Source organism: Orcinus orca, chromosome 17 (genome assembly GCF_937001465.1).
Source record: "Orcinus orca chromosome 17, mOrcOrc1.1, whole genome shotgun sequence".
Lineage (NCBI taxonomy): Eukaryota > Metazoa > Chordata > Mammalia > Artiodactyla > Delphinidae > Orcinus > Orcinus orca.
Window position 1 is genome coordinate 56,374,020 of NC_064575.1, and position 24,972 is coordinate 56,398,991.

At 41.0% G+C, this 24,972-nt stretch overlaps 2 protein-coding genes across 2 annotated transcripts in view; both read left to right on the forward strand.

Moving 5' to 3' along the window:
- ZFPM2 (zinc finger protein, FOG family member 2) overlaps positions 1 to 11,795 on the forward strand; it is a 464,257-nt gene extending 452,462 nt beyond the window's left edge. Inside the window, exons 6-8 of the mRNA XM_004282929.3 lie at positions 2,941 to 3,147; positions 6,379 to 6,603; positions 9,202 to 11,795. Coding sequence (XP_004282977.1) covers positions 2,941 to 3,147; positions 6,379 to 6,603; positions 9,202 to 11,693 — 2,924 coding nt within the window. The 3' untranslated portion in view covers positions 11,694 to 11,795. The remainder of the gene's footprint in view (positions 1 to 2,940; positions 3,148 to 6,378; positions 6,604 to 9,201) is intronic.
- Positions 1 to 24,972, forward strand: part of OXR1 (oxidation resistance 1) — an 874,541-nt gene that overhangs the window by 90,411 nt on the left and 759,158 nt on the right. The window lies entirely within an intron of this gene.

The following is a 24,972-nucleotide window of genomic DNA, read 5'->3' on the forward strand; positions in this document are numbered from 1 at the left end:
TTATTTATTTTTAAAAATAAATTTATTTATTTTTAAAAATAAATTTATTTATTTTTAAAAATAAATTTATTTATTTTTGGCTGTGTTGGGTCTTCGTTGCTGCGTGCGGGCTTTCTCTAGTTGCAGAGAGCGGGGGCTTCTCTTCATTGCGGTGCGTGGGCTTCTCATTGCAGTGGCTTCTCATTGCAGAGCACGGGCTCTAGGAGTGAGGGCTTCCGTAGTTGTGGCTCGTGGGCCCTAGAGCGCAGGCTCAGTAGTTGCAGCGCATGGGCTCAGTTGCTCCACGGCATGTGGGATCTTCCCAGACCAGGGCTCAAACCCACGTCCCCTGCACTGGCAGGCGGATTCTTAACCACTGCGCCACCACGGAAGCCCATGTTTTACTTGCTTTAATTTTCACTTAATATTTTGTGAATTCTATTTATTGATTGGATCTTTTTGGTTCAAAGTCTGAGCCCAAGTGTTCGGAGTCATCCTGCTGTTGAGCTCACTGCTGTGATAAAGATTAGCCAAGTGCTACCTTCTCTAAAATATCGATTTCTCCAGGGTACCTGAATTCAAAACTTTCCTTTTGTAAAACAGAGCCATAGCTGGATTTACCAACAATGTAAGTTGATCAAAAAATGGAAAACTATTACCAGTAATATAAGTTATTCAGTTCAACACTGAAATCCAGTGACTCTAGAAAACCAGGCGAGGAACTAAACCTGAACTGCAGTGCCTGCCTCTGCCCTCCCCACCTCTCTATTACACAGACTCACTTAATAAACCTTGTCCCAGAGGAAAGATAAGGTGCAAATGATTACCTTGTCTACAGCTGTAAGTAGTTTAGATCTGTATGCACATCAGAGAAGGCCGAACAGCCAAATGCAGAAGCCTTCCAGGGGGAAGAAGCGTCACCAGCAGAAATAGCACCACTTAGCGCTTTTCAATGCTCATCAGATTCCGCGATGATGCCGCTTAGCTTCTATATTTGTAAAGAAGTCATCAATGCCAACCAAGGTGAATCTGTTTTCAACTTTGGGAAACTTGTATGCTTTCAGATATATTAAAGTGAAAGTGAAAAATGGTTGTTTTCTAGTCTTTTAGTATATTTGTGTTTTCCTTGGAAACTTTCATATAAATTCGAGGTCTGTAATTTTAGCTTTATTTTTTCACAAACATTTACTGTCGTGGATGGTGTCTTGTCTGCTTACCTTTGAAATTTAGTTAGCTGGTTTAATGAACTGTCCGAGGTTTCTCTAAAACGGTGTCCTGAATCTTCTAGGCAACTCTGCCCTATCATATGCTGTTGTTATCTTTTCCACCAGCGTTTTACCACACGTTGTTTAAAAACTATGATCTCTTTCAGGGTGGAAAAAAATGAAGTGCGGTTGAAAAGGCAGTTATGCTGAAAGATAAACAGAGCAATATTACTTATCAGAATGGGTACAATTTTTGCTTGCTTAATGAGTACAATATATAGCCTTGCAGTATATACACAATGAGGAAAAAAAGCTTTATAACATATCAAGTATGCCATATTACTTCAGGCATAACTGTACAGGATACATATCTAGGCCTGAGAGTGTAGATAACAAAATATAAGTGCTTTGCCTGTCTAAACATGTTAAATAAATGAGCATTCACTATCTCATTCCAATACATTAGAAGATGTACTTGCATAGTTAATTTTCTTTTTAATGCACCACACGTGATCATTTGACGCACCAAGCCAGAGTCTATCTTAGTGTTTGAAGAGAGGGTTCTTTTCATTTAAACAAATCTTTATTTAAATAAGCCTTTCTGAAAAGGCTCTTTGGCATATCTCCTTTTCAGGAAGTTCAATCAGGGTAAAAGGAGATAAAGAAGCTGCATTATAAGAAATATTATATAAGTAAAGATCACTCGGTGCTCACCCCCCCACCCCCCCAAAATAAATGGCAGCAGACTTATAAGGAGAGTAAAGCTAACTGGAATTTCACTTTAATGTGCTAAATTTTAGGAACTTTGTTTACTTGCTTTGTAGTTTTACGTATCATTCATTCATATAGCATTCCCCAGTATCTGGGGAAGAGAGAGAAAAAGAAATAACTGCTTACTTCCATGAGGTACAGAAAGAGCACGTAAAGAGTAACTTCAAAGCCTCACCTGAAATAAATTTTGTGGTTGTATCCCTACCATGCTTGTTCTTAGGCAGTATAACATGTAATAACATGGTTAATGATTAAGTCAAGCGCTGGAAGGCAAACAGTTGACAAAACTCTCTACAGATTATGTCTATACTTGGTTATTAATCTTCTGCTACTGTTGGTCACTGAACAGTTCATCTGATGCAAGGAATACAATTTTCCACATAGGCAGGTACGAAAATTAATAAAGGGAAACAGCACTAAAATGGAGTAGGGAAGTCAGAAGGGGGAGCTGGCATGTACTACTTGACTTCAGTGTAGATCCCAACAGGAAGAGATGGACTTTGCATCTCCATCAGGGAGTGACACTACTTAATACCTCTCAGCTGAAGGAAGAAAGCATTTCTCCTTGTCTGACAACAGCTCAGCCAATGAAAGAATGTAACAACTCAGCCAATGAAAAGCCACTATATTTGGAACTTTCAATTTCCTCCAATGAGCTTTGTGTTTATAATGGCCCCACCCAACCTCCCCTTCTCTATAAGAGTTTCCTCTCTTTTGTTTCGCCAGACTTTCATGTGGTTGACCATAGCTGCCTGTCCTGAGTTGCAGCTCCTTGCTATTAAACTTGTGTCGCTGGTAAAGTAACTGGCAGTTTTATTGTTTTAGGTTAACAAAGGGAAGAGGAGGACAGCCGTTGTCTTGATCAAACACTCCACCCCAGTAGAAACTGATGTGAAAAACATGAGAAGGTCCTATTGCCATCAATCCAATGTACAGCAGGCTAGAGCCTTCTATGTCAATTCTTTTTCTTTTTTCTTCTTAATAGGGGGTCAGCTTTGGTGCACGACTACGAAGGCCATCTCTGAGGGTGAAGAGCTAATTGCCTTTGTGGTGGATTTTGACTCAAGGCTACAAGCTGCCAGTCAGATGACTCTTACAGAAGGGATGTACCCGGCGCGCCTGCTGGACTCAATTCAGCTGCTCCCTCAGCAAGCTGCCATGGCTTCTATTTTGCCTACAGCTATTGTCAATAGTAAGTGCTGAGTGCAATAGCCCAGTACAATAGCTTTGTAGTGGTGATGGGTATTTATGGGAGAGAAAAAAATAATGTCTACTGACAGGCAACCAGGGACAGACTTTTTTCTCCAGTGTTATGATTTTATTTTATATTCTCTCCAATTTTAAGTGTGTGTGTGTGTGTGTTCACTTCTCGTGGGAGTATAAAAGGAATAACTTAAATTCATTCATTTCAGGTTGGATTCCTGAATGTCACACAGAAAAATCTGACATTCTAAACTAAACAAAATTCAAGACGATTTAGCTATAAGAGGTCTAACAGCTTTCATTGTCGCTCCTATGGTAGAATAGTTTTGGTATTAAGAGCCATAGAGTTAAAACATAAAATAAGAAAAAGGACACAAAATCAAATTTGATTAGATACACTAATGAAGGGGAAATGTAGGCTGGATGAATCAAGACATCAGCTAATGTAAAAAAAAATAAAGAGAAGAGAAAGAAAAATACGTATAATCTTAGAATACTTTATATGGAGAATTTTAAAATGTGCCCTGGCAAATATACCTTTGTGATTATAGTCTGTTAAAAGGACTATTGAACTTAGTTTGTATTTCCTTGACATAAAATCAGTGATCTAGGAGTCCCAAGATCAGAATTCTAGACTCTTCTCTGCTTTTATCTAGCTCTGTGAGAAAACGTGAGTACATCTTAAGAGGAGAATAGATTCTCAAGCCAGTGGCAAGTGAAACATTGCATTGAGTCAAAAATGTCCTTGAAAATCCCTGAGACTTTGAATGATGCAGAAGTCTAGAGACTACAATCATGTCTTATATTATATATGTATACATATATACATACATATATATTCAACAGTAATTATGTTCTTGCTGTAACAGCATCCTTTAGAATGAAGAACTTCTCAGGTGTGTCTGGAATTACTCTGCATCCAACCAGTGGATTCAGTGTACACAACCCAAGCTACTATTTCTGAATTTCCTTAATGTAAATGGAGTTGTTTTGTTTACTGAATCTTTAGTTTGATTTGAATAGCGAGGAACTTGAAATAACATGGACCCAACTTGAAACTGAGGCAAAATGATTTTGTTACCACCTATTCTAGGAGTTTCTTATATTATTGTGACACTCCAGTGTGTGAATGTTAATTCTAATTATATTTGAAGGAATACTCTGTTTGCTTTCTATAGCAAGATAACTATTAATCCCAAATATATCACCATAGATGCATACAGGCTTTGTTCTCATTCTTAAATTAGTTAATCAGTTAAAGTCATCCTGAAAAATAAACCCTTTACTATACACTGGGCCTCTGAAAAGTATAAATGTAACTAAAACTTGGGTGGGAGGGGCTAAATAATAAACAGCAGTAGTATATAATTTTGTAATTAAATTGTATTTTAAAATTCTGTATTGTACCTGCTGTCCTTACTTCTCATTCGCTAGAATTTGGTCCTTACTTTTCTCCTTCTCTCCTTCAACAGGATCTCCTGAGCCAACTCCTTCACTATCATGTGTTCCAACTCACTATACATTAACAGTTTATAAATCACAAGTCCAGCTGTTTCTGGCGAGTTTCAGACCTCTCTTGCCATCTTTGCAATGTTCCTGTCTCTTTCTCACAGAAATATCTACTCCCACATATCTACTGTGACCATATGCCCCAGTGTGCCTGGATTAATCCCAGTTTACAGTGTTATCTGCCATCCCTCTGATCAGAGGCACTACAAAAGTGCCAAGTTTGCACAATACAGTGTCAGATTTAGTCACTCCATATGTGCCCCAGCCTGAATTCATCACCCATCTGTCTTCTATTCCCTGTAGAGATGAATGAAAACATCCCTTAACACAGAAATGCCAACAAGAAGTCTAGGCACCGAGGAGAAACCTTACCTTCTGCTCTAACATCTAATTGCAAAATAGTGGTCATCACTTCCAGTCAGTTCTGCTTCCTCAGTATAACTTTGCTTCTCTCTGTCCCCCTTTCATTGAGGCATTATGGAAGAGTGTTTACACCAGGGTTTTCCAATCCCAGTTCACCCAGTTGCATGATAATGGCAAGTTACTCAACCTCACATTCTTCACCTATTAATGAATGAGGGGAAAACACAGAGAGAGAAATTTTCCATGAATGAATACATGAGAAATACATATCATACATGTTATAGCATGACTTAACAACTAGTACATGACTATTAGCTACAACTTAAATTCTGTCACATTTCACTTAGATTACTGCAGTTGTCTCCTACCAGTCGTAAGTCTTCCTTCCAAATTCACTACCTTCAAAACTCCACTGTTAGGATTATATCATAGCTGATTCTGTCAGTCTATTGCTTGAAATGATTCAGTCATTTTCCATAACCATTGAGATAGAAATCTAAACTTAAAAAAGCTGACAGGGCCTTTGGGAGTCTGTCCCTGACTTCTACAACCTCATCTCTCCCAGCCCCTTGCCTGAGATCACAGAATAGCCTCCCAGCCTCCACCCAGTCCCTCTCTCAGGCTCCCATAGCTGATCCCTTGATTAGGAGGACACAATCCTCTTCTCCACCTGACTAGCTTAATTTCATCCTTCACAAGGCAGCTAAGGCATGTCATCATCTTCCCTCTAAATCCTTCTCTGACTTCTTCAAGTACCTCCATCACTGTGTGTGGTCATCACGTTCTAATGTAACGAACAAACGAACCACTTGTTAACCAGCCCCAGGAGATCTAAGCTCCTTAACAACAGCTGTTTGGTCTCTCATTTTGTTTTACACCCAACTCAGCATAGATCTGGCACTAAGGAGGTACTCTGTGATTAATTTATTAAATGGACCAATGATGTCAGGAGTTGGCATCAAAGCTAACTTTAGTTCAGCCATTAGATCCCTTACCTTTTAACCAAGCAGATAAACCAATTCACATTGCTATTTATAAATGCCTATTTTTCTAAACTATAAGTACAATATAAACAATTTAGGATTAATCTCTTTTGCTTTATGTTGGGATTCTCCTAGAGTACCACTTTCTAAAGAGTCTGTGGGAAGGTAAACTGCATTAAGTGGAACATTTCTTTAAAAATAGTCCTGTACTGTGGAACAACATCCAAGACTGCACTAGCCCCTGTCTGATTGCCTAATTCATAACCTGGGAGCAGACTCTGAGAAAAACTGAACCAAATGCTGCTTTACCCATGGTTGGCTCCAAGTGGGCAGCAGCTAACGTGTCCCTGTGTTTCTGCCTGCAGAGGATATATTCCCTTGCAAGTCCTGTGGCATCTGGTATCGGAGTGAGCGGAATCTGCAAGCCCATTTGATGTACTATTGCAGTGGGAGACAAAGAGAAACTGCTCCAGTGTCAGAGGAAAACGAAGACAGCACTCCTCAGATTTCCAGTATGTGCCCCTTCCCACAGTGCACCAAGAGCTTTTCAAATGCCCGAGCTCTAGAAATGCACATGAACTCACACAGTGGTGAGTGCCTCTCTTGTTTCTTCTTCTACTCCAGGAGACCCTCTTCTTTCTCTACATATATACGTACATTCATACATCTCTATCTATCTATAAAATCAAACTTAAACTTGCTGGACCAGCTGGTTATTATCTTTTGTCCCGAACAAGTATACTCTATTCAAAGGACTTGGGTCTGAATTATTTTCTAACGACTTACAGTGCTCAGTTTACAGGCTAAATCATTCTAGTTTGTTCTCAACTAAAGTAATTATGCTGAAAAACAAGTTTCTTTTTCTTTTTTTTTTTAAGCCTGTTCTTGAGAGCAAGGTGGCAACTATTCCCATTTATTTTGGAATTGTATGCCCAATTGTTGTCAGTATCATACATAGTATTCTAATTCCTATATTTTAAAAACAACTGAAATGAATCAAATGTACAGAATTATATTAATTTTAGATATTTCTTTGAACATTCTTGGATAGGGCAAACCAAGGTTTGGGAATCATAGTTATTCAGAATATGAAACTTGTAAGTCACCTCCGGGTGACTTCCTTTGCTGTTTTTGCTTGAGTTGAATAATTAAAAATGGAAATAGGTGCTCAGTTTAAAAAAACTAACTCCAACCTCCAGTGCTCTAGTACAGTGCAAGCTTTTGTCTTTGCACCTATAAAAATAAGCTGTTTCCTTTCTACTTATTCTCTTCCCTCTCCCTACAAAGAGCTGTCTTTATGAGGTGATAAAGCAGGGGAAGCAGAAACAGGTTGGTTGTCTCACATGGTGAGTGTAAAGTCACGCGCAAAACAAAAATAGAGATAGAGGGATCTTCCCAGCTCAACAGGAAAATGAGTATTGGATTAGCCAAGGAGAAAAGGAGACAAATAAAAGAAGTCCCCTTTTATCTCTATCTCTCTGCCATATTTTCATCTTATAAATATAAAAGACAATTCTCATTTAAGTCTAGAGGGCAGAGAGGAGGAACCAAGCCTGATGTAACCATATGCCAACAAATGGGAACAAGAGTTGACCTGAGTAAGTAAAAGTATCCAGATCCTGATTCCAATTCATAGGGGAAGGGGTCCCCCCGACCAAGTAATTCTTCAGACACCAACTGAGTGTCTTGCAATGCAACTCCACTCAATTCTGACACTGTGCAGGGAGAGCATTAAATTCCCCAGATTAAGGGGTCAGTCCTACAAGAGTGACTCCCCCACCGCCACCCCAATGCAGACTTTAGTCTTTTGTGCTTCTGACCAGTCGGCTATAAATCAGAGGTCGCCAAGACACCCCCTTGGTTTGACTGCTTTGCTAGAGTGTCTCCCGGAACTCAGAAAACCCATTTGTTCACCAGATACTGGTTTATTATAAAAGGATATAACTCAGGAACAGCCAGATGGCTGAGATGCGTAGGGCTAGGTTTGGGGAACGGGCAAGGTGCTTCCAAGTGCTCTCAGAGCCTGCCACTCTCCCCAGATCTCCACATGTTTACCAACTGAGATGCTCTCTGAACTCTGTTTTTTGGGGGTTTTATGGAGGCTTCATTACATAGGCAGGATTGATTAAGTTATTGGCCATTGGCAATTGAACTTAATCTCTAGCCCCTCTTCCCAGAAGTGGAGGAGGGGAAGAATGAAAGTTCCAACCCCTGTAATCACAAGATTGCTTCTCCTAACAATCACCCATCCTTAGGTTACCTAAGGGCTTTCCAAAAGTCACCTCAGTAACATAACAAAGACACCTTTATCACTCTTATCACAGGAAACTCCAAGAGTTTTAGAAGCTGTGAGCTGGGAACCAAGGATAAAGACCAAATATATATGAGAAATAGATTTTACTCATCAGAATGACCAAATACATATTCCTTGTAAATCACAATATTGCATTGAGGCTTACCCACCAGTCAGTGGTGATATTCAAAATATTTAATAACTGACTAAAAACAGGCCATGACCAATCAGCATGGATGTCGGTCCTAAATGACTACATTAATGTACTGGTACCAATATCGGCCCTGGATAGAGATAAACCATGTTCAGCAAAACCAATGAATAAAATTCTAAATTTGTACCAAAGATAAATTAGTAGGTTATTAATTACTTTAGAAAATGGCTTCTATTTGGATTCTTTTGAATAAAGACCCAATCTGGTACACTAAATGCACTAAGATTTATTTGATTTGCACATAGGTTATCACTATCAACTCTAACTAATGCCTGCTTCTTCCTAATGTAGAGCATAGTGCTGTGGTAAGAAGGTTATTGGATTAGAAATTATAAAATCTGAAGTTTAGTCATGGATCCATCACCGAATAGCTTTATTACCATAATCAATTCCTTTAGCCTCCTTGCATGTGTTTCCCGACCTGTAACATTGAAACAATGATGCCTATCCCACTACAATGCAATAATATTCACGAAAGTGCTTTGGAAACCATAAAGGGCTGTTATTATCATCATGTGGTGAAGGACGTCACAAGAAAAACGTTACTATCACAAATAAGATTCCGAAAGATTTCAGTTCGTTTCTGCTGTGTTGGACACATGAGGTCATTAGTAACGGTTCATATCATTAGAAAACCAATATGTGTGGTTCTCAGTATTCTGATTTTGTATGTTCCTCCAGGAGTGAAAATGGAAGAATTCCTCCCCCCTGGTGCTAGTCTAAAATGCACCGTCTGTAGCTACACTGCTGATTCTGTGATCAACTTTCACCAACACCTGTTCTCCCATCTCACTCAAGCTGCCTTCCGATGCAATCACTGCCACTTCGGCTTCCAGACTCAGAGGGAGTTATTGCAGCACCAGGAGCTCCATGTCCCTGGCAGCAAACTGCCCAGAGAAAGTGACATGGAACACTCTCCAAGTGGAACCGAAGACAGCTTACAGCCAGCCACAGACCTGCTGACCAGAAGTGAACTCCCCCAGAGCCAAAAGGCCATGCAGACTAAAGATGCGAGCTCTGACACGGAGCTGGACAAGTGTGAGAAAAAGACTCAGCTCTTTCTCACTAACCAGAGACCCGAAATTCAGTCTGCAACAAATAAACAAAGCTTTTCTTACACAAAAATAAAGTCTGAGCCCTCTAGTCCAAGACTTGCCTCATCTCCAGTTCAGCCTAATATTGGGCCTTCTTTCCCCGTGGGACCCTTTCTATCTCAGTTTGCTTTTCCCCAAGATATCACAATGGTCCCTCAAGCTTCAGAGATCTTAGCCAAGATGTCTGAACTGGTACATCGGCGACTGAGGCACGGAAGTAGTAGCTACCCTCCCGTCATTTACAGCCCCTTGATGCCCAAAGGGGCTACCTGTTTTGAGTGTAACATAACATTCAATAATTTGGATAATTATCTAGTGCACAAAAAACATTACTGCAGCAGCCGATGGCAGCAGATGGCCAAGTCCCCAGAGTTCCCTGGTGTTTCAGAAAAGATGCCTGAGGCCGTGAGTCCCAACACTGGCCAAACCTCCATAAACCTTCTCAATCCAGCCGCTCATTCTGCTGATCCTGAGAATCCACTTCTTCAAACACCCTGCATCAATTCTTCCACTGTTTTAGATTTAATTGGGCCAAATGGGAAGGGCCACGACAAGGACTTTTCCATTCAAGCTAAGAAGCTCTCCACCCCCAACAGCAATGATGATAAAATTAATGGAAAACCTGTTGATGTGAAAAATCCCAGTGTCCCCTTAGTGGATGGGGAAAGTGACCCAAATAAGACTACCTGTGAAGCTTGCAACATTACTTTCAGCCGGCACGAAACATACATGGTCCACAAACAGTATTACTGTGCTACGCGCCACGACCCTCCGCTCAAGAGGTCAGCTTCCAACAAAGTGCCTGCCGTGCAGAGAACCATGCGTACGCGCAAGCGCAGGAAGATGTATGAGATGTGTCTTCCTGAACAGGAGCAAAGGCCTCCGCTAGTCCAACAGCGATTTCTCGACGTAGCCAACCTCAGCAATCCTTGTACCTCCACTCAAGAACCCACGGAAGGGCTGGGAGAGTGCTACCATCCAAGATGTGATATCTTTCCAGGAATTGTCTCAAAGCACTTGGAAACGTCCCTCACGATTAACAAGTGTGTTCCGGTTTCCAAATGTGACACTACTCATTCCAGTGTTTCCTGCCTAGAGATGGACGTGCCCATAGATCTCAGCAAAAAGTGTTTATCCCAGTCTGAGCGGACGACTGCATCTCCCAAAAGGCTGCTGGACTACCACGAGTGCACTGTGTGTAAGATCAGTTTCAACAAGGTAGAAAACTACCTGGCCCACAAGCAGAATTTCTGCCCGGTCACTGCACACCAGCGTAATGACCTGGCTCCGCTCGACAGCAAAGTGTTTCCGAATCCAGAAAGCGAACGAAACAGCCCCGATGTCAGCTATGAAAGAAGCATCATAAAATGTGAGAAAAATGGGAATCTGAAGCAGCCTTCCCCCAACGGAAACTTATTTTCATCCCACTTAGCAACCCTGCAGGGCCTGAAAGTCTTCAGTGAAGCCGCTCAGCTCATTGCGACAAAAGAAGAAAACAAACATTTGTTTCTTCCACAATGCCTGTACCCTGGAGCAATAAAGAAGGCAAAAGGAGCCGACCAGCTCTCTCCTTATTATGGAATAAAGCCAAGTGATTATATTTCTGGTTCTCTTGTCATCCATAACGCTGACGTGGACCAAAGCACAAACGCGGAAAATGAATCTCCCAAAAGCCAGGCTTCTTCCAATGGGTGCGCTGTGCCGAAGAAAGATTCCCTGCCGTTGTTGCCCAAAAATCGAGGCATGGTCATAGTGAATGGTGGACTGAAGCAAGACGAGCGCCCTGCCGCCAACCCACAGCAAGAGAACATTGCCCAGAATCCTCAGCATGAAGACAGCCGCAAATCTCCCTCCTGGATCTCGGAGAACCCATTAGCCACGAACGAGAACGTCTCCCCAGGAATTCCCTCCACAGAGGACCAGTTGTCTAGTATAGCTAAAGGTGTGAATGGCTCCACCCAGGCTCCAACCAGTGGGAAATATTGCCGGCTGTGTGACATCCAGTTCAACAACCTCTCAAACTTTATAACTCACAAGAAGTTTTATTGCTCCTCACATGCAGCAGAACATGTCAAATGAAATCACAAAATAAATAAACATCACTCACCTTTGGTACCAGTGTTTAGTATGTTGTTCTACCCAGTACAGAAAAAAAAAAAAAAAGCAAAAAAAAAAAAGAAAGCTGTTTGAATTACATCTGGGCAATCAGGAGACAATTCATTATGGCTGAGTTGAAGACTTAAGGTGTAATTTCATTACAGTCCATTAGTAAAGTGTATTATTGGTGCCATTTTAAAAGAAAATTAATTTATTTTACCAGCAGTATTCATAGCTGTGGTTATGTTATTTTTTATTTAAAAACTTTATATTAAAGTCATTTGTAATGTTATTGTATAGTTATTGTGTAGCATATATGGTTTGCACTGTATAGTAGCTTTTAAAGAAAATAGTCACAAACAATACAGAAAAGCATTTTAGAAATAGCTTCCAAAGCACTTGTGTATCTTGATTTCTTCTTATATGCTGTTGCAGATATATGTATATGCTAAAATATAACTTGCAAAGATGTTCTAAATACACGTGCTATAAGTTCGCCTTAAGATTTCAGTTCTTGGATAATCAGGCTCTGTTTGCACTTTATATTTTAGCAGATACAGTCTCTTAGTAACTAGGCTTTGCATTTGTATGTAGCCGTATGTTTCTGTCCATTTTCTTAATCTGAAACATGTATGTTAAATGAAGACGGCAATTTTTTTCTTGTATAGTACTTGTATTTTCTTTCGCTGATGCAGCTCTGTCTCAATTTTTAAACTTTGCTGTTAAATGCAATACTTTATAAGAATGAACAAAATTACTGGAAGCAGTATTGTAAGTAATGAGGTAGTATTAATCGGTTTTATCTTTTGAAAGGCACAGTCTAAATCGAAACCCTAAACTCAATGCTGCAAGTATGAATTTAATTCATATATAAGATCTATTTAAATATAAGAGTAGCAATACTGCACCTGGTGATCACAAAGATAATGTTCTACTTCTGATAGAAATAATTTCTCAACAAATGTTGTTACTATGCATGTATATGGATGGAATAAAATTCCAGATTGTTGGAGAAGTTTGGCATACTTTTTTTTTTTTTAAATACAAGGGAAATCCTATATACCCGTTCTTTGTAACAAGAATAGGTTCAAAACAGTACTGGATAGCTGTAGTAACATGATGACAAAACAGTTAATATAACTTACTTTATTAAAATGAACCGGAAACTCCAGGCTCTGGAACTAGAAAAGTTCATTATTAATATGTAGAAGAAGCACTATCTCTCTGTTCTCTACCCACCCCCAACTGTAGCACACAAAAAAGAACAATTTCATGAATGTCTGAAAGGCTTACAAAGTCTACCATGAGAATTGGCACCAAAGATGATCAAGTGCACCCAACTTTTATTTTTTATTTTATTTTCTTTAATTTTTTTTTTTTTACTTATTTATTTTTGGTTGCGTTGGGTCTTCGTTGCTGCGCGCAGGCTTTCTCTAGTTGCATTGAACGGGTGCTACTCTTTGTTGTGGTGCGCGGTCTTTTCACTGCGGTGGCTTCTCTTGTTGCGGAGCACAGGCTCCCGGCGAGCGGGCTCAGTAGTTGTGACTCGAGGGTTCTAGAGCTCAGGCTTAGTAGTTGTGGCACACGGGCCACAACTGTTGCTCTGCGGCATGTGGCAACTTCCCAGACCAGGGAATCGAACCCATGTCCCCTGCATTGGCAGGCAGATTCCCAAGCACTGCGCCATCGGGGAAGTGCCGCAGCCAGCTTTTAGATGGAGTTTACCAGAGAGAGGTTTGCATTTTGAGGAGCAGCGAAGCGGTGAAGTGACCCTGATGAGTAAAGATGCACAAACTTCATGCTGGCAATTTGTAAAAGACACTAGTTTTCACGCATCTCATTTGTTCTTTCTGAGGGTTTGCGCGTTGAGGGAGAGTGGAGAGCAGATAATGTGGGTTAGATCATAGAGGATCTAATGAGCCACCCAGAGATGTTGACGTGTGATTCAGTAGTCAAGATGGCGCCTGTTGCCCATCAAGAGAGATGCGGTCCACTGCAGTCTGAGAAACGCCCCGATCTGGAAAGGCAAGTACCTGTGGTTAAGACACACTGTTTGCAAGTAGGTTGTGATGCACTATTTTTTTTTTTTAAAGAATTTGTTGGGGGTAGGAGTTTATTAATTAATGTATTTATTTTTGCTGTGTTGGGTCTTCATTTCTGTGCCAGGGCTGTCTCTAGTTGTGGCAAGCGGGGGCCACTCTTCATCGCGGTGCACGGGCCTCTCTCTTACTGTCGCGGCCTCTCTCGTTGCAGAGCACGGGCTCCAGACGCTCAGGCTCAGTAGTTGTGGCTCACGGGCCTAGTTGCTCCTCGGCATGTGGGATCCTCCCAGACCAGGGCTCGAACCCGTGTCCCCTGCATTGGCAGGCAGATTCTCAACCACTGCACCACCAGGGAAGCCCTGTGATGCACTATTATTCATCCTTATTAGATTTGGTAGCATAATGAACATAAGGTGCTAGTCCCAAACATAGCCTATAAATACTGTGTGGTCGAGAACTTTTCTCCAGTTGCTTGTTGAGAATAACAGTTTTTAAATGTAAAACCTTGACCTTAGTTGATGTTTTAAATCTTTTTAAATCTGTTCAGGTGCTTCTAATATGTGACAATGTTGGGAAACACTACAAGGTAAACTAGGACCAGGTGTGAAGGCTGAGTGAGACTAAGGAGAGTAGAAAGGCAAAAAGAAAAAGGGAAACCGATATGGGATGAAAGAGTTGGGAAAGACTTTATGGGCAGGGTAGGGTACAAAAAGGTAGGTAGAATGATAAGGAAAACTACCTGTCCTTTGGAGAGCCCTGAAATACCTATGCACTATATCCAAAAAAATATTTCCAGTACCGTTTGTATAGTTGAAAATAAGTTCTAATAGCCCATTCACAGAAGGAAACAGCATAGGCTGAAATAGTGACATTTGGACCAGAACCAGGCCCTGCAGAGTACAGAGGAAGATAAAGGTATTTGTACATGTAGAGATCATTGTAAATGATGGCATTAGAGTAGCATGTGAGGGTGAAGAGTGAATAAAAAATTTTTTTTTAAGGAAGAGGGCTCAGGGACTTCCCTGGCAGTCCAGTTGTTAAGACTTCACCTTGCAGTGCAGTGGGTGCGGGTTGGATCCCTGGTTAGGGAGCTAAGATCCCACATGCCTGGCGGCCAAAAAACCAAAACATGAAACAGAAGCAGTGATGTAACAAATTCAGTAAAGACTTTAAAAATGGTCCACATCAAAAAAAAATCTTTAAAAACTGTTTAAAAAGTAAAAGAAGAAGGCTCAGGTTGTAAAGTTAAAGACAATAAGGGAATAAATAGGAATCTGGTGTCACAAGACCTTGAATGCCAGGCTAAGGTTTATGGACTTGCCTTGCCTTGCCTTGCTTCTCAGAGTCATGAAATGATAATTGTGTTTAGGAATGGTGATAGAGTGAGTGTGAGGCCTAGATGCTAGAGAGAGGGAGATGAGTTAGAAGGCCATAGTGGTGGTCCAAACGGGGGTAGTGGGAGCCTATACCAAGAGAAGGACAGGTCTGGGTACGAGTTCCATAATAACAGATACTGAAGACCAAATCAAAGACGAAATCAAAGATCTTCAATCTTCACTGATAAAAATGTTCCATGTTGAACAAGATACCGTGTAGGACAGGATATTAGCGCCAATTGAATGGTTTGGGGGAAGGGTGATAAAAAGAGCCATGGTCTATGTTGGTTCTCCAGATTGTTCTGTAGTATTTAAGTCTTTTGCAGAATACTAAAACCTACTAAATCAGAATATCTTAGGATGGGCCTGGATTTCTGGAGTTTTTTGGCAAAGCAACCCTAGGGTATTCTGTTGTCTTCCCTCGATGAGAATCATTGAATTAAACATAGGCAGAATGAGAAGCGGTATTCTGTGGTCAACACCAAAATAAACTAAGCTGGAGGCAGAATTTATTACACAATTGGTCTTCAAAGTGTTGCTAATTAAAACATAATATATTTGAGTGTTTAAAACTATTAAAATTTTCAAAGAATTCAACATATGTGTTTTAATATTGAGATTAAAACAAAAAGTCATAATGGAACCTGTAAACAACATTTGAAAATCTTTTAATCAAGTTGAACCTTCTCATTTTCAGGCAAAACTAAGGATCAGAGATTTTAAACACTCTAAGTCACAGAGCTAAAGGGTAAGAGCCAGAGACCTGAGTCCTGTTCTCAGATTCCCTCCCCTCATCCTGTTCCTTTTGCCACTAAAGCAGAAGGAACTACTAAGGCAAGCAGCTAAAATTCCAGCCACTTTTCCTCTCTCTGATGCACTTAAGTCTAGTTCAGATATTCTCTGGAGATAAGGAAAAGGGAGCATATTCGTTTCTCATGACTCCTGTACAATTACCACGAACTCGGTGACTTAAAACAACAGAAGTGTATTCTTTCACAGATCTGGAGGCCAGAAGTCTGTTATCAAGATGTCAGCAGGGTTGTTCTCCCTCCCGAGCCTTTGGAGGGTACTTTCCTTGCATCTTCCAGCTTCTAGTAACTCTGCATCACTCTAATCTCTGCTTCCCTGGTCTCATTGCCTCCTCTTCTCTGTGTGTACTCTCTCCCTGCCGCTCTCTTATAAAGACACTTGTGATGGCATTTAAGGCCCACTAGGATGAAATCCCCACGGCAAGATCCCTCATCACATCTGCAAGGGCCCTCTTTCTTTATAAGGTAATATTTTCAGATTCCAGGGATTAGGATCTGATATTTTGGGGAACCATTATTCAGTCTCCTACAGGAGGTCAACATGGAGGTGGAGGGGTTATGGCTCCCAGTCAGGTTCTACAACTGTGCAGCAGCACAGCAGAAATTATTACGCCCAAACCGATGAATCTCTTGGCATTTGATTGAGACATGAACGTTATTAAAAAACATCAGTGGCGTCCATCAGAAATATAGCATCTAAACTAACAGGTCTCAGCTGGTCACTCAGGACCCAATCATGAGGTAGAATTGAGTCTGATGACATCTCTGCACCAGTCAGTATATCTGTTTGGAACTTAATAAACCTTATTAATTCAGAGAATCATGAGAAAACAGATAGAGCCTGGGCAAAAGTTTACTTTGGCACTATCTAGAAAAAAGAGTTTGCTTAGTATATTAATAGAATAAACAGGATAGAAAATAAACTGTTTTCAAGAGCCTTGGCAGCCTCACTTTGCATACAAATAATATACTAATTTCAAACAATTTTTATCTTCATATTAAAGAAGGATGTCACAGCATTTTGCTTGGCAACACTTCTTTGGTCATTAAGTCCATTTCCCATAGCTGACATAACCTGGTTGCACATGGTGTAAATGTATCAAATTCACTAAGTCCAGAACTTTCTTTTTTTTCCCTATTGGGGTTCAATGACCCTCAGGAAATACAATCAAGTCAAATGCAATGCTCTTATATTTATGAAAAGTATGCCATGGTGAAATAGTCACTTTAAATTAATAATAGAGACATAGAAGTGGTAAGAAAAAATCTTAAGAGGAAAAGAGAAAATGCAAGACAAAGGAATGAACAGGAAGGAGTTCACACCGAGACAATCACAGACACAGCAGGGCGGACACACAGATTCCTTCCTCCTGCTACAATGGATGAACTGTCCCTGATCCTACTCAAAACCCCTTACTCAAATCCTTCCACTTAAGCTTCACATACTCTCCAGCCAAGTTGATGATTTAGCTCCTTCAGTTATTCCCTCTCCCGGCACAAAAGCAACAGGTGTGTCTTTTTCAACTTATGTAAGGACTTGGACAAGAAGCCTCAACATGTTCCCTGAATTGAAGTCTGAACCAAACATGAAGGGTCTTTCTCACATGTCATGGATTGTAAAATAAACCGTCAATTTCCTAATCTTGGAAGTTGGAGGGAGTTCTAATAATGCTCAGATTAAATTCCCTGCCTGTTTTGTGGGGGGAGACTTGGAGAAGATTCAGTTTAATTTAGGGATCAAAGGAATGTAATATCACACATACAATAGTATTGAGCAGTAAGTGTTATACCTACTATATCGGTACTATGATGACTGTTTTACCAATGAGCAAACTGAGGCTTAGAGCAGTTGAGTGAGTTCCCCGAATGACAGAGCCAGTAGAGCCAAGTATTGAACCCAGTTGTCTTTCTATAAGCCTTTGTCACCCTTTTCCATAAGGCCCTGGATCTCACTGTCTACCTCAAGCCAAATCCCTTATAATCATGTTGCAGGTCCACCCGACACCATTTTATTGCCTGCTGGTTCTGGGGTTGCCTGTGTTAGGATAATCATATGTCTTATTCTGCCTAGGACTGTCCTGGCCTGGTTCAGAATTTTTTTTTTTTTAATTGGAATAAAATTGCTTTACAATGTTGTGTTAGTTTCTGCCGTACAATGAAGTGAATCAGCTGTATGTATACCTATATCCCCTCCCTCTTGGACAATTATTTTAACACCGCTTTTTCACACTCACAAATGTCCCAATCCGGATAATAAATTCTAAAGTAAGCCTAAAGTGAGTTAATCTGAGCTCAGTAGACACTTCGAATGCTATGATTTAGGGGAAAGCCTCTTAAGCTTTAAGGTCCACATGAGCCAGCTGAGGACCTTGTTAAACTGCAGACTCTGATTCAGTAGGACTGGGGAGGGGCCTGGGAGTCGGCGTCCTAACAAGCTCCCAGGGGATGCCAGTGTTGCAGGTATGCAGACCACTTTGAGTGACAAGGCTGAAGATGGCAAGGTTGTCACTGAATGAGCTTCCTACGCAGTTGCCCGGTGTTCCCAGTCCTATGCAGTGTTGCTTCCTTCCTTTACTCCAGGCCCCAGAATGCCTCACCCCTCATGAGCTCAGTAACCACTAATATTCCACTCAAATCTGTAGCTCCTTTCTTCATTTCTACGCCTATTTCAGTTTGGAGGTGAATGGTGAGGACACCGAAGCTGCTGTTCTGCTCTCTGTATATCCCCTGCTTGAGCAATGCTGCTCCACCTACACCTGCTCACGACGGACCTGCCCTCTTAATCATGGAGCCTAATCAGTAAAAGTTTACATCCTTTCCCCCAGCCCCAGCTAGTGATTGTTCGAATCTTTAAATCAAAACATCTCTACTATGATAGCTTATCAAAGGGAATGGGAGGGGGCGTGCTCCTCTGCTGGTTTCCCTGGTAACTGATGAGCCAACCTGAAGTCAATTCCCCTTATAACTGGTAACCTCCCTCTCTCCTGGTAGCAAAGACTGTTGCTGTGTCCTGCAGGCCCTCAGCTGCACACGGTGGGATGTCGCTCCAGGACCGCGCTTCAGATGTGTAAGATCCTCCGTTTCTTAAACCACTGATGTCTCTGTTGCTTACTCCAGGCTCTTTCTTCAGTCTTGAGGCTGGGCAAATACAGAGCTTGCAGGCCTGTGGGGAGTAGCCCAACAGGAGGATTTGTCCGTCATACAAGCAAGGCAAATTTATATCAATTTGTAAATTAAATTGGCCTTAGGTGATAGGTGGGAGTAGGAAAGCGGCCCTTTCACCCTCTTTTCTTGCTTTACACAAAGTTCAGAGAATAGAGAACTTATTATTTTCCAGACTGCATTCATGTTTCACTTACACACGACAGCTAGCTCACTGTGAACTTTCCCTTTTCAATTTAGTATTAATTTTGATGAATTTTTTAACCCAAGGAAAACACTTCTGGAGTCTATTACAAGATTGGCGGACTCACACTGTGATCAGAGGCAGATGCTTAAGGGAATAGTGGAGTTATTTGTGATTCATGACCATTCCTGGTGGGGGGTAGGGTGGGCGTGGGGAGAGAGTGAGAACAAGTGGGAACAGAGTAAATACGTAAAGAGAATTGCCATCTCAGGGCCATCTGTGCTAGCTGCAGGCCGCAAATCTCAAACAGAAACTGTAGGGAAGCAAATGTTATTCGTTGGTTTCAATCCTGTGCCCTTCAAATGTCTCTTGTTTCACCCCTTCATAAGCACATTCACTTTTGAGTTCCTCCTCTGACACAGGCTTTAGGATGGGCACTGGGGACCAGATGTTAAGAGAGACTCTGTGTTCAATTAGCTTTGGGTAGAGAAATGTAGAAATCCTTCCACTCGCTCATTCTACTGCCCCCCACCCCGAATGCTGAAACTCGGCCTCTGTGCACTGGTGCCAAATGGAATCTCAGAGACAGAGTTTTGGGTGAAGTAGAAACGAACAGCTTTATTGCTTTGACAGGCAAAGGCGGAGACAGCAGGCTAATGCCCTGAAAATTTTGTGTCCCAACCCCGGGGGCTGGGGGGGGGGGGCGGATTTGGAGTTTTGTAGCAGTGGTTCAAGGGTGGGGTTGCTGATAAGGATCAGGGTGTGTGTAGGACCTGCATTCCTTTCATCTGGCCTCAGGTGGCCTCCTGATGAGTGACTGTGGTTCTCAAGGTTATCAAACTGACCTTCTCTCTGGAATGAAGAATGCTTCATCAAGTAGTTAACATCTTCCATCTGTTGGGGGTTTTAGTTCTGCAGAAGAGCTCAAAGATACTGTTATATGTATCACTCAATGCAGAACCAGGATCCTGTCCCAAGGCTACACTATTGTTTCTTGGCTTCTCCTCCCTTGTCTCTGCATCCCCTCCCTTCCCTGATTAGCAACTGTTTGAACTTGCCCTTTGGAACTCAGGGAAGGTCATAGAGGCTACAGTCTATTCCCTACAAGAAATGGGGGACAGAAGGGCTTCCATGCCCAGGAGCCCCACATGGTCCTGCTCAGTTTCATCCCCCCACACAATTTTAGGCAGTCATCTAATTCTGTCAAGTCTTCCTTCTAGATATATCTCAAATGGATTTCCATTCACAGGGCCACTAATATATAGCACAGTCATCCTTAACCAAAATTATAAGAGCCTCCAAACTGATCTTCCTAATTTCAGTTTTCAACTTTTTCAGGTGGAAAATCTTTTTGACTACAATGATCTTTCCAAAGGTAAAATCTGATTACTATCTCTCCTTTCTTAAATCCTTCAGTGGCTTCCTATTGCCCCAGGGTCGAGTCCAAGTTCTCTTACAACTTAAGATCTTTATTGGTTGGGCTTCTGCTTACATCTCCACTTTGCTGATCCAGTACTTGATTCATTTTATAGATGTGTGTTAATCACCTATATATGACAGCCACTATGCCAGACACTCTAAATAAAATAAGATAAACAGCCTTGCACACCTAAGGTTTATATCCTACCAAAAGAGACACTTAAACAAATAATTAGGTCGTTAGCACCAGTTACAAGGACACTTCTTCACAACCATCTTTATGATGTGAATATCCTAGACATTCTAACTATAGTATTTAGGATTATCTTGGGTATGGTCTAATTGTGGAGTAGAAATTTTTCCAGACCTTAATTTTAAAAGAGGATCATTACTAAAAAAAATAAGTAAATAAAAAGACATAGTCACTCTTAGTTATTGTAATGCTAGGTACTATCATAGACAAATTATGAAATTTCCGTAGTTTAAGACAATGACAATTTATTTCTAGCCCCTATAGGTAGGAGGGACCAAGCAATCATTCAGGTATTCAGGCTGTTACAGATTTTTTTTCATTATTAACCCAAGGTTTCTAAGTTTTCTGAGCACTGACATCCTGCTGACAGCCAGGGGAAGAGAGGACTCGAAGGTAGGCTTTAATGGGCCAGACCTGGAAGCAGTACGTATCCCTTCTAAGCACTTTCTACTGGATAGAATTTTTCACATAGTGAAGTGAAAGGAGGCTAGGAAATTCAGAACAGTCCTGTGCCCAGGACCAGAAGGAAATGGGTTTGAGAAACAGAGACCTCGATTAGATAGAGTTGGGGCGACTAGAAGGAGCTCTCAGTCCCTGCTACAGCCACAGACCCCAATAGGAGGAAGACTCCTCTTCTTTCCTGGCAAGGACTCAGCCAATGAAAAGCCATGGACTCTCCCAACTTCCTTTCTCCCCTACAAAAGTGTTCTCCTTCCCTTGCTCTGCAGGGACTTGCACGTGACTCTCCGTGGTTGCAGACCCTGAATTTCAGTTCTCTGCTGATCTCAAGTAAACCCATCTTTGCTGGAGAAATACCTGGCAGTTTGCTTCCTGTCAACCACCCATAGCCCTGCAAATCACACCGTCACCGTGCGCCTCGCACTCTAGTGAGGCGTTCTTCAATTATCACACATTTTAAAACAGATGATCAAGTTAAAATTCTTTAAAACATAATTCTGCTTTTAGATGCTTCTGGGCTTAAGACTCAAAGAAAGAGTCATCTAATACATTTGTTTTCTCTCATCCATGAGCCTCTGTGGAAACAGTCTCCCCTGTCCCCATGCCTGTCTTCCCCCATCCCTGCCTGTGTCCCTATCAATTTGTCATTTGCTAAATTCTTAGCTGCCTTTTAGATCTTACTTCAAAATTAGCTTTTATGTCGTGCTCTTGTGATCTCCCCTCCATGGATTCTAGGAGCACTTTGTAATCTCTATCTATGCATGCTATGAAAATGTGTGAATTAATTAATGCCTACTTAATTCTTGTATCCCTGGAACTCAGCACAATACCTAACACAAAGTGTAATACCTTACTGACTGAAGTGATTGATGTTTTTCAACAAGGCTGGGATGTAGGGCATAAGTGGGAAAAATGTAAAAAGATTCACTATCCTGGATATAATCTAAGGCAGTGATTCTCAGAGTGTGGCCCCTGGACCAGCAATATCATCACCTGGGAATTTATTAGAAATGCATACTCTCAGACCCTACCCTAAACATATGAATTAGAAACCGGGGGTGGATCCCAGCAATCTATGGTTTAATAAGCCCCCCCAGGTGATTCTGAGCCCATGCTAGAGTTTCAGAACCACTGACCTAAATGTTACCAAGAGAAGCCTAGATTAATCAAACTAATTCCAAGGAAAAAGAAAATGGCAATATTGATAATCTAATAAGAACGGCTATCATTCCTTGAGTATTTCTTGTGCCTTTTATAAAGTTGTGACCCCAGAGCAGTCTTGTGACTCACGTAATCCAATTAGATGTGGCTTAAATGTAAAGCCTAGTACGACAGATGAAAAGAATGTGATAAGGATTCAGAAGAGAATGAGCAATAAATAGATTGATGTAATCCACTCAAGTAGTATCACCACCTGAGTAGGGATTACTGACTCAAGTAATTTGAAAATTAGGTAATGTATAACTTGAATCCAATGGGCAAAGGCTGTGAAGTACCTCTTTGGAAGGCTGTAACACAGCATCTATATGAAAAGGCTGAGCCTGTCCAGCAGAGTTGCCTCCTGATTATTGAGATCTTACTTAACAGGCTGAAGAGTTGGTTCTAAACAGTACTTGAAAAAGTGACCCCTGATATTGTTTGGGATGACATAACTTGTTTTGAATTAATATGTCAAATATGTGATTGTAGTTGAAAATATATATTTGGCCCTGGTTTAAATTTCTGATTCTAAGTTGAATTTTTACTATACTTGTAAAGAGTGTCAAAACATGTTTGGGAATTTAGTGTTTACTATATTGATCGGTTTAGTTTATTAGATTTACCGGACTTGTATAAATATTTAGGAATATTTATTTGTTAATGTGGAATTGAAAAGCTTTAAAAGTCATTAAATATACTGTGTTTGTTAATGAAATTTCAAAGTTTCTGAATGTTTGACTGAGTTGTGAGATCAAGATTTAAATGAAAAGTGCTGATTAAATTTGTTTGATTTATAAATAGATTATGAGACTCATAAATTAGACTTAAAAGTTTAAGGAAAACTAAATTTTTAAATTTATAACTTTAAACCCAGCGCAACTTCGTAATAATCTTTTCTGTGTATAGAAACTGCCATTGAGCATCTTAAAAGGTAGCAAACTCCCAGTTAACACCAAGGGCTTTACCTGATTCAAATCATTTAATCCTCCCAGAAACTTCTGAGGTAGGCAATGTTTTTATCCTTCTTTTATTATGAACAATAGATTAAATAACATGTCCAAACACACAGCTAGTAGGTGGGAGATCTAGGATTCAAACCCTTTAGGTCAGATTCCACAGTCCATCTTCATTCTAATCCATTTTTTTCCCCTTCCACTTGCAGGCCCGTTTGGAGCCAGAGGGACAGAAAATGAGGCTGAGGGGATGACTCTCAGGGTTTATCTGGAGGCTATCCTAGTAGTAGTGCTCAGAAGGACACTATATAGATACTGGATATAGAGCTGAATTTTGCTTCTTTTCTCATCTCCCACTGGCACTCACTCCCACTCATGTTCCCCTCTCCTTCCAGTTTTCTAAGGAGGGAACTTACAGACCTCTAGGGTAAGATGGTAGAAAAATTCCCAACTAGGGGTTTCTGCTGGGGAGACTGAGGGTTGGAATCCTTGCTTGACTCCTTTTTGGCCCTAACCCTCTTTCTATATCTGAGTCCCTGCTTTCAGGCCATCACCAGTCAAATCTGTCCTCTTGCCACTGGCCTGTTATTTGGGGCCTCTTTGTTTGTTTGTTTTTTGGTGATACATTTTTTTCAACAAATTTTGACCTACATGCTTTATTTCAGGACTTGAACTGGGGACATAGATTCCAAAGATTAAGATATAATATAAATAGTTAATAATTTGCAACTATGATGTAAGAGGTCTTTCTCCTGGAAGAAAGTATGAGTAGCTCTTTGATGACAAAGAAGGTGGGTAAGAGGGTTTCAAGGAGAGAAAACACACATTAAAAAGCCTGGAACAGGGAGAGTTTGGCCCATTAAAGAGTTAAAAGAAGTAAGAAAGGTTGTTGTTTTTCTTTTTTTTTTTAACATCTTTATTGGAGTATAATGGCTTTACAATGGTGTGTTAGTTTCTGCTTTATAACAGTGAATCAGTTATACATACACATATGTCCCCATATCCCCTCCCTCTTGCATCTCCCTCCCACCCTCCCTATCCTACCCCTCTAGGTGGTCACAAACCACCAAGCTGATCTCCCTGTGCTATGCGGCTGCTTCCCACTAACTATCTATTTTACTTTTGGTAGTGTAGATATGTCCATGCCACTCTCTCACTTTGTCCCAGCTTACCCTTCCCCCCTCCCCATATCCTCAAGAGCATGGACATGAGGATATAGGTTGTTGTTTTTCAGAGCAAGAAAGGGAACCACCTCCAAATGAGGCTGCGAAGGTCCTGCGTTATCACACAATTGGTTTGATACCCAAGCGCTGTTCATGGGATCAGGTGAGTCAAGAAAGTTGACCAAAGAACACCAATGTCTTCCATCAGGAGACCCAATCCATCACACAGGAAAGAAGTGTT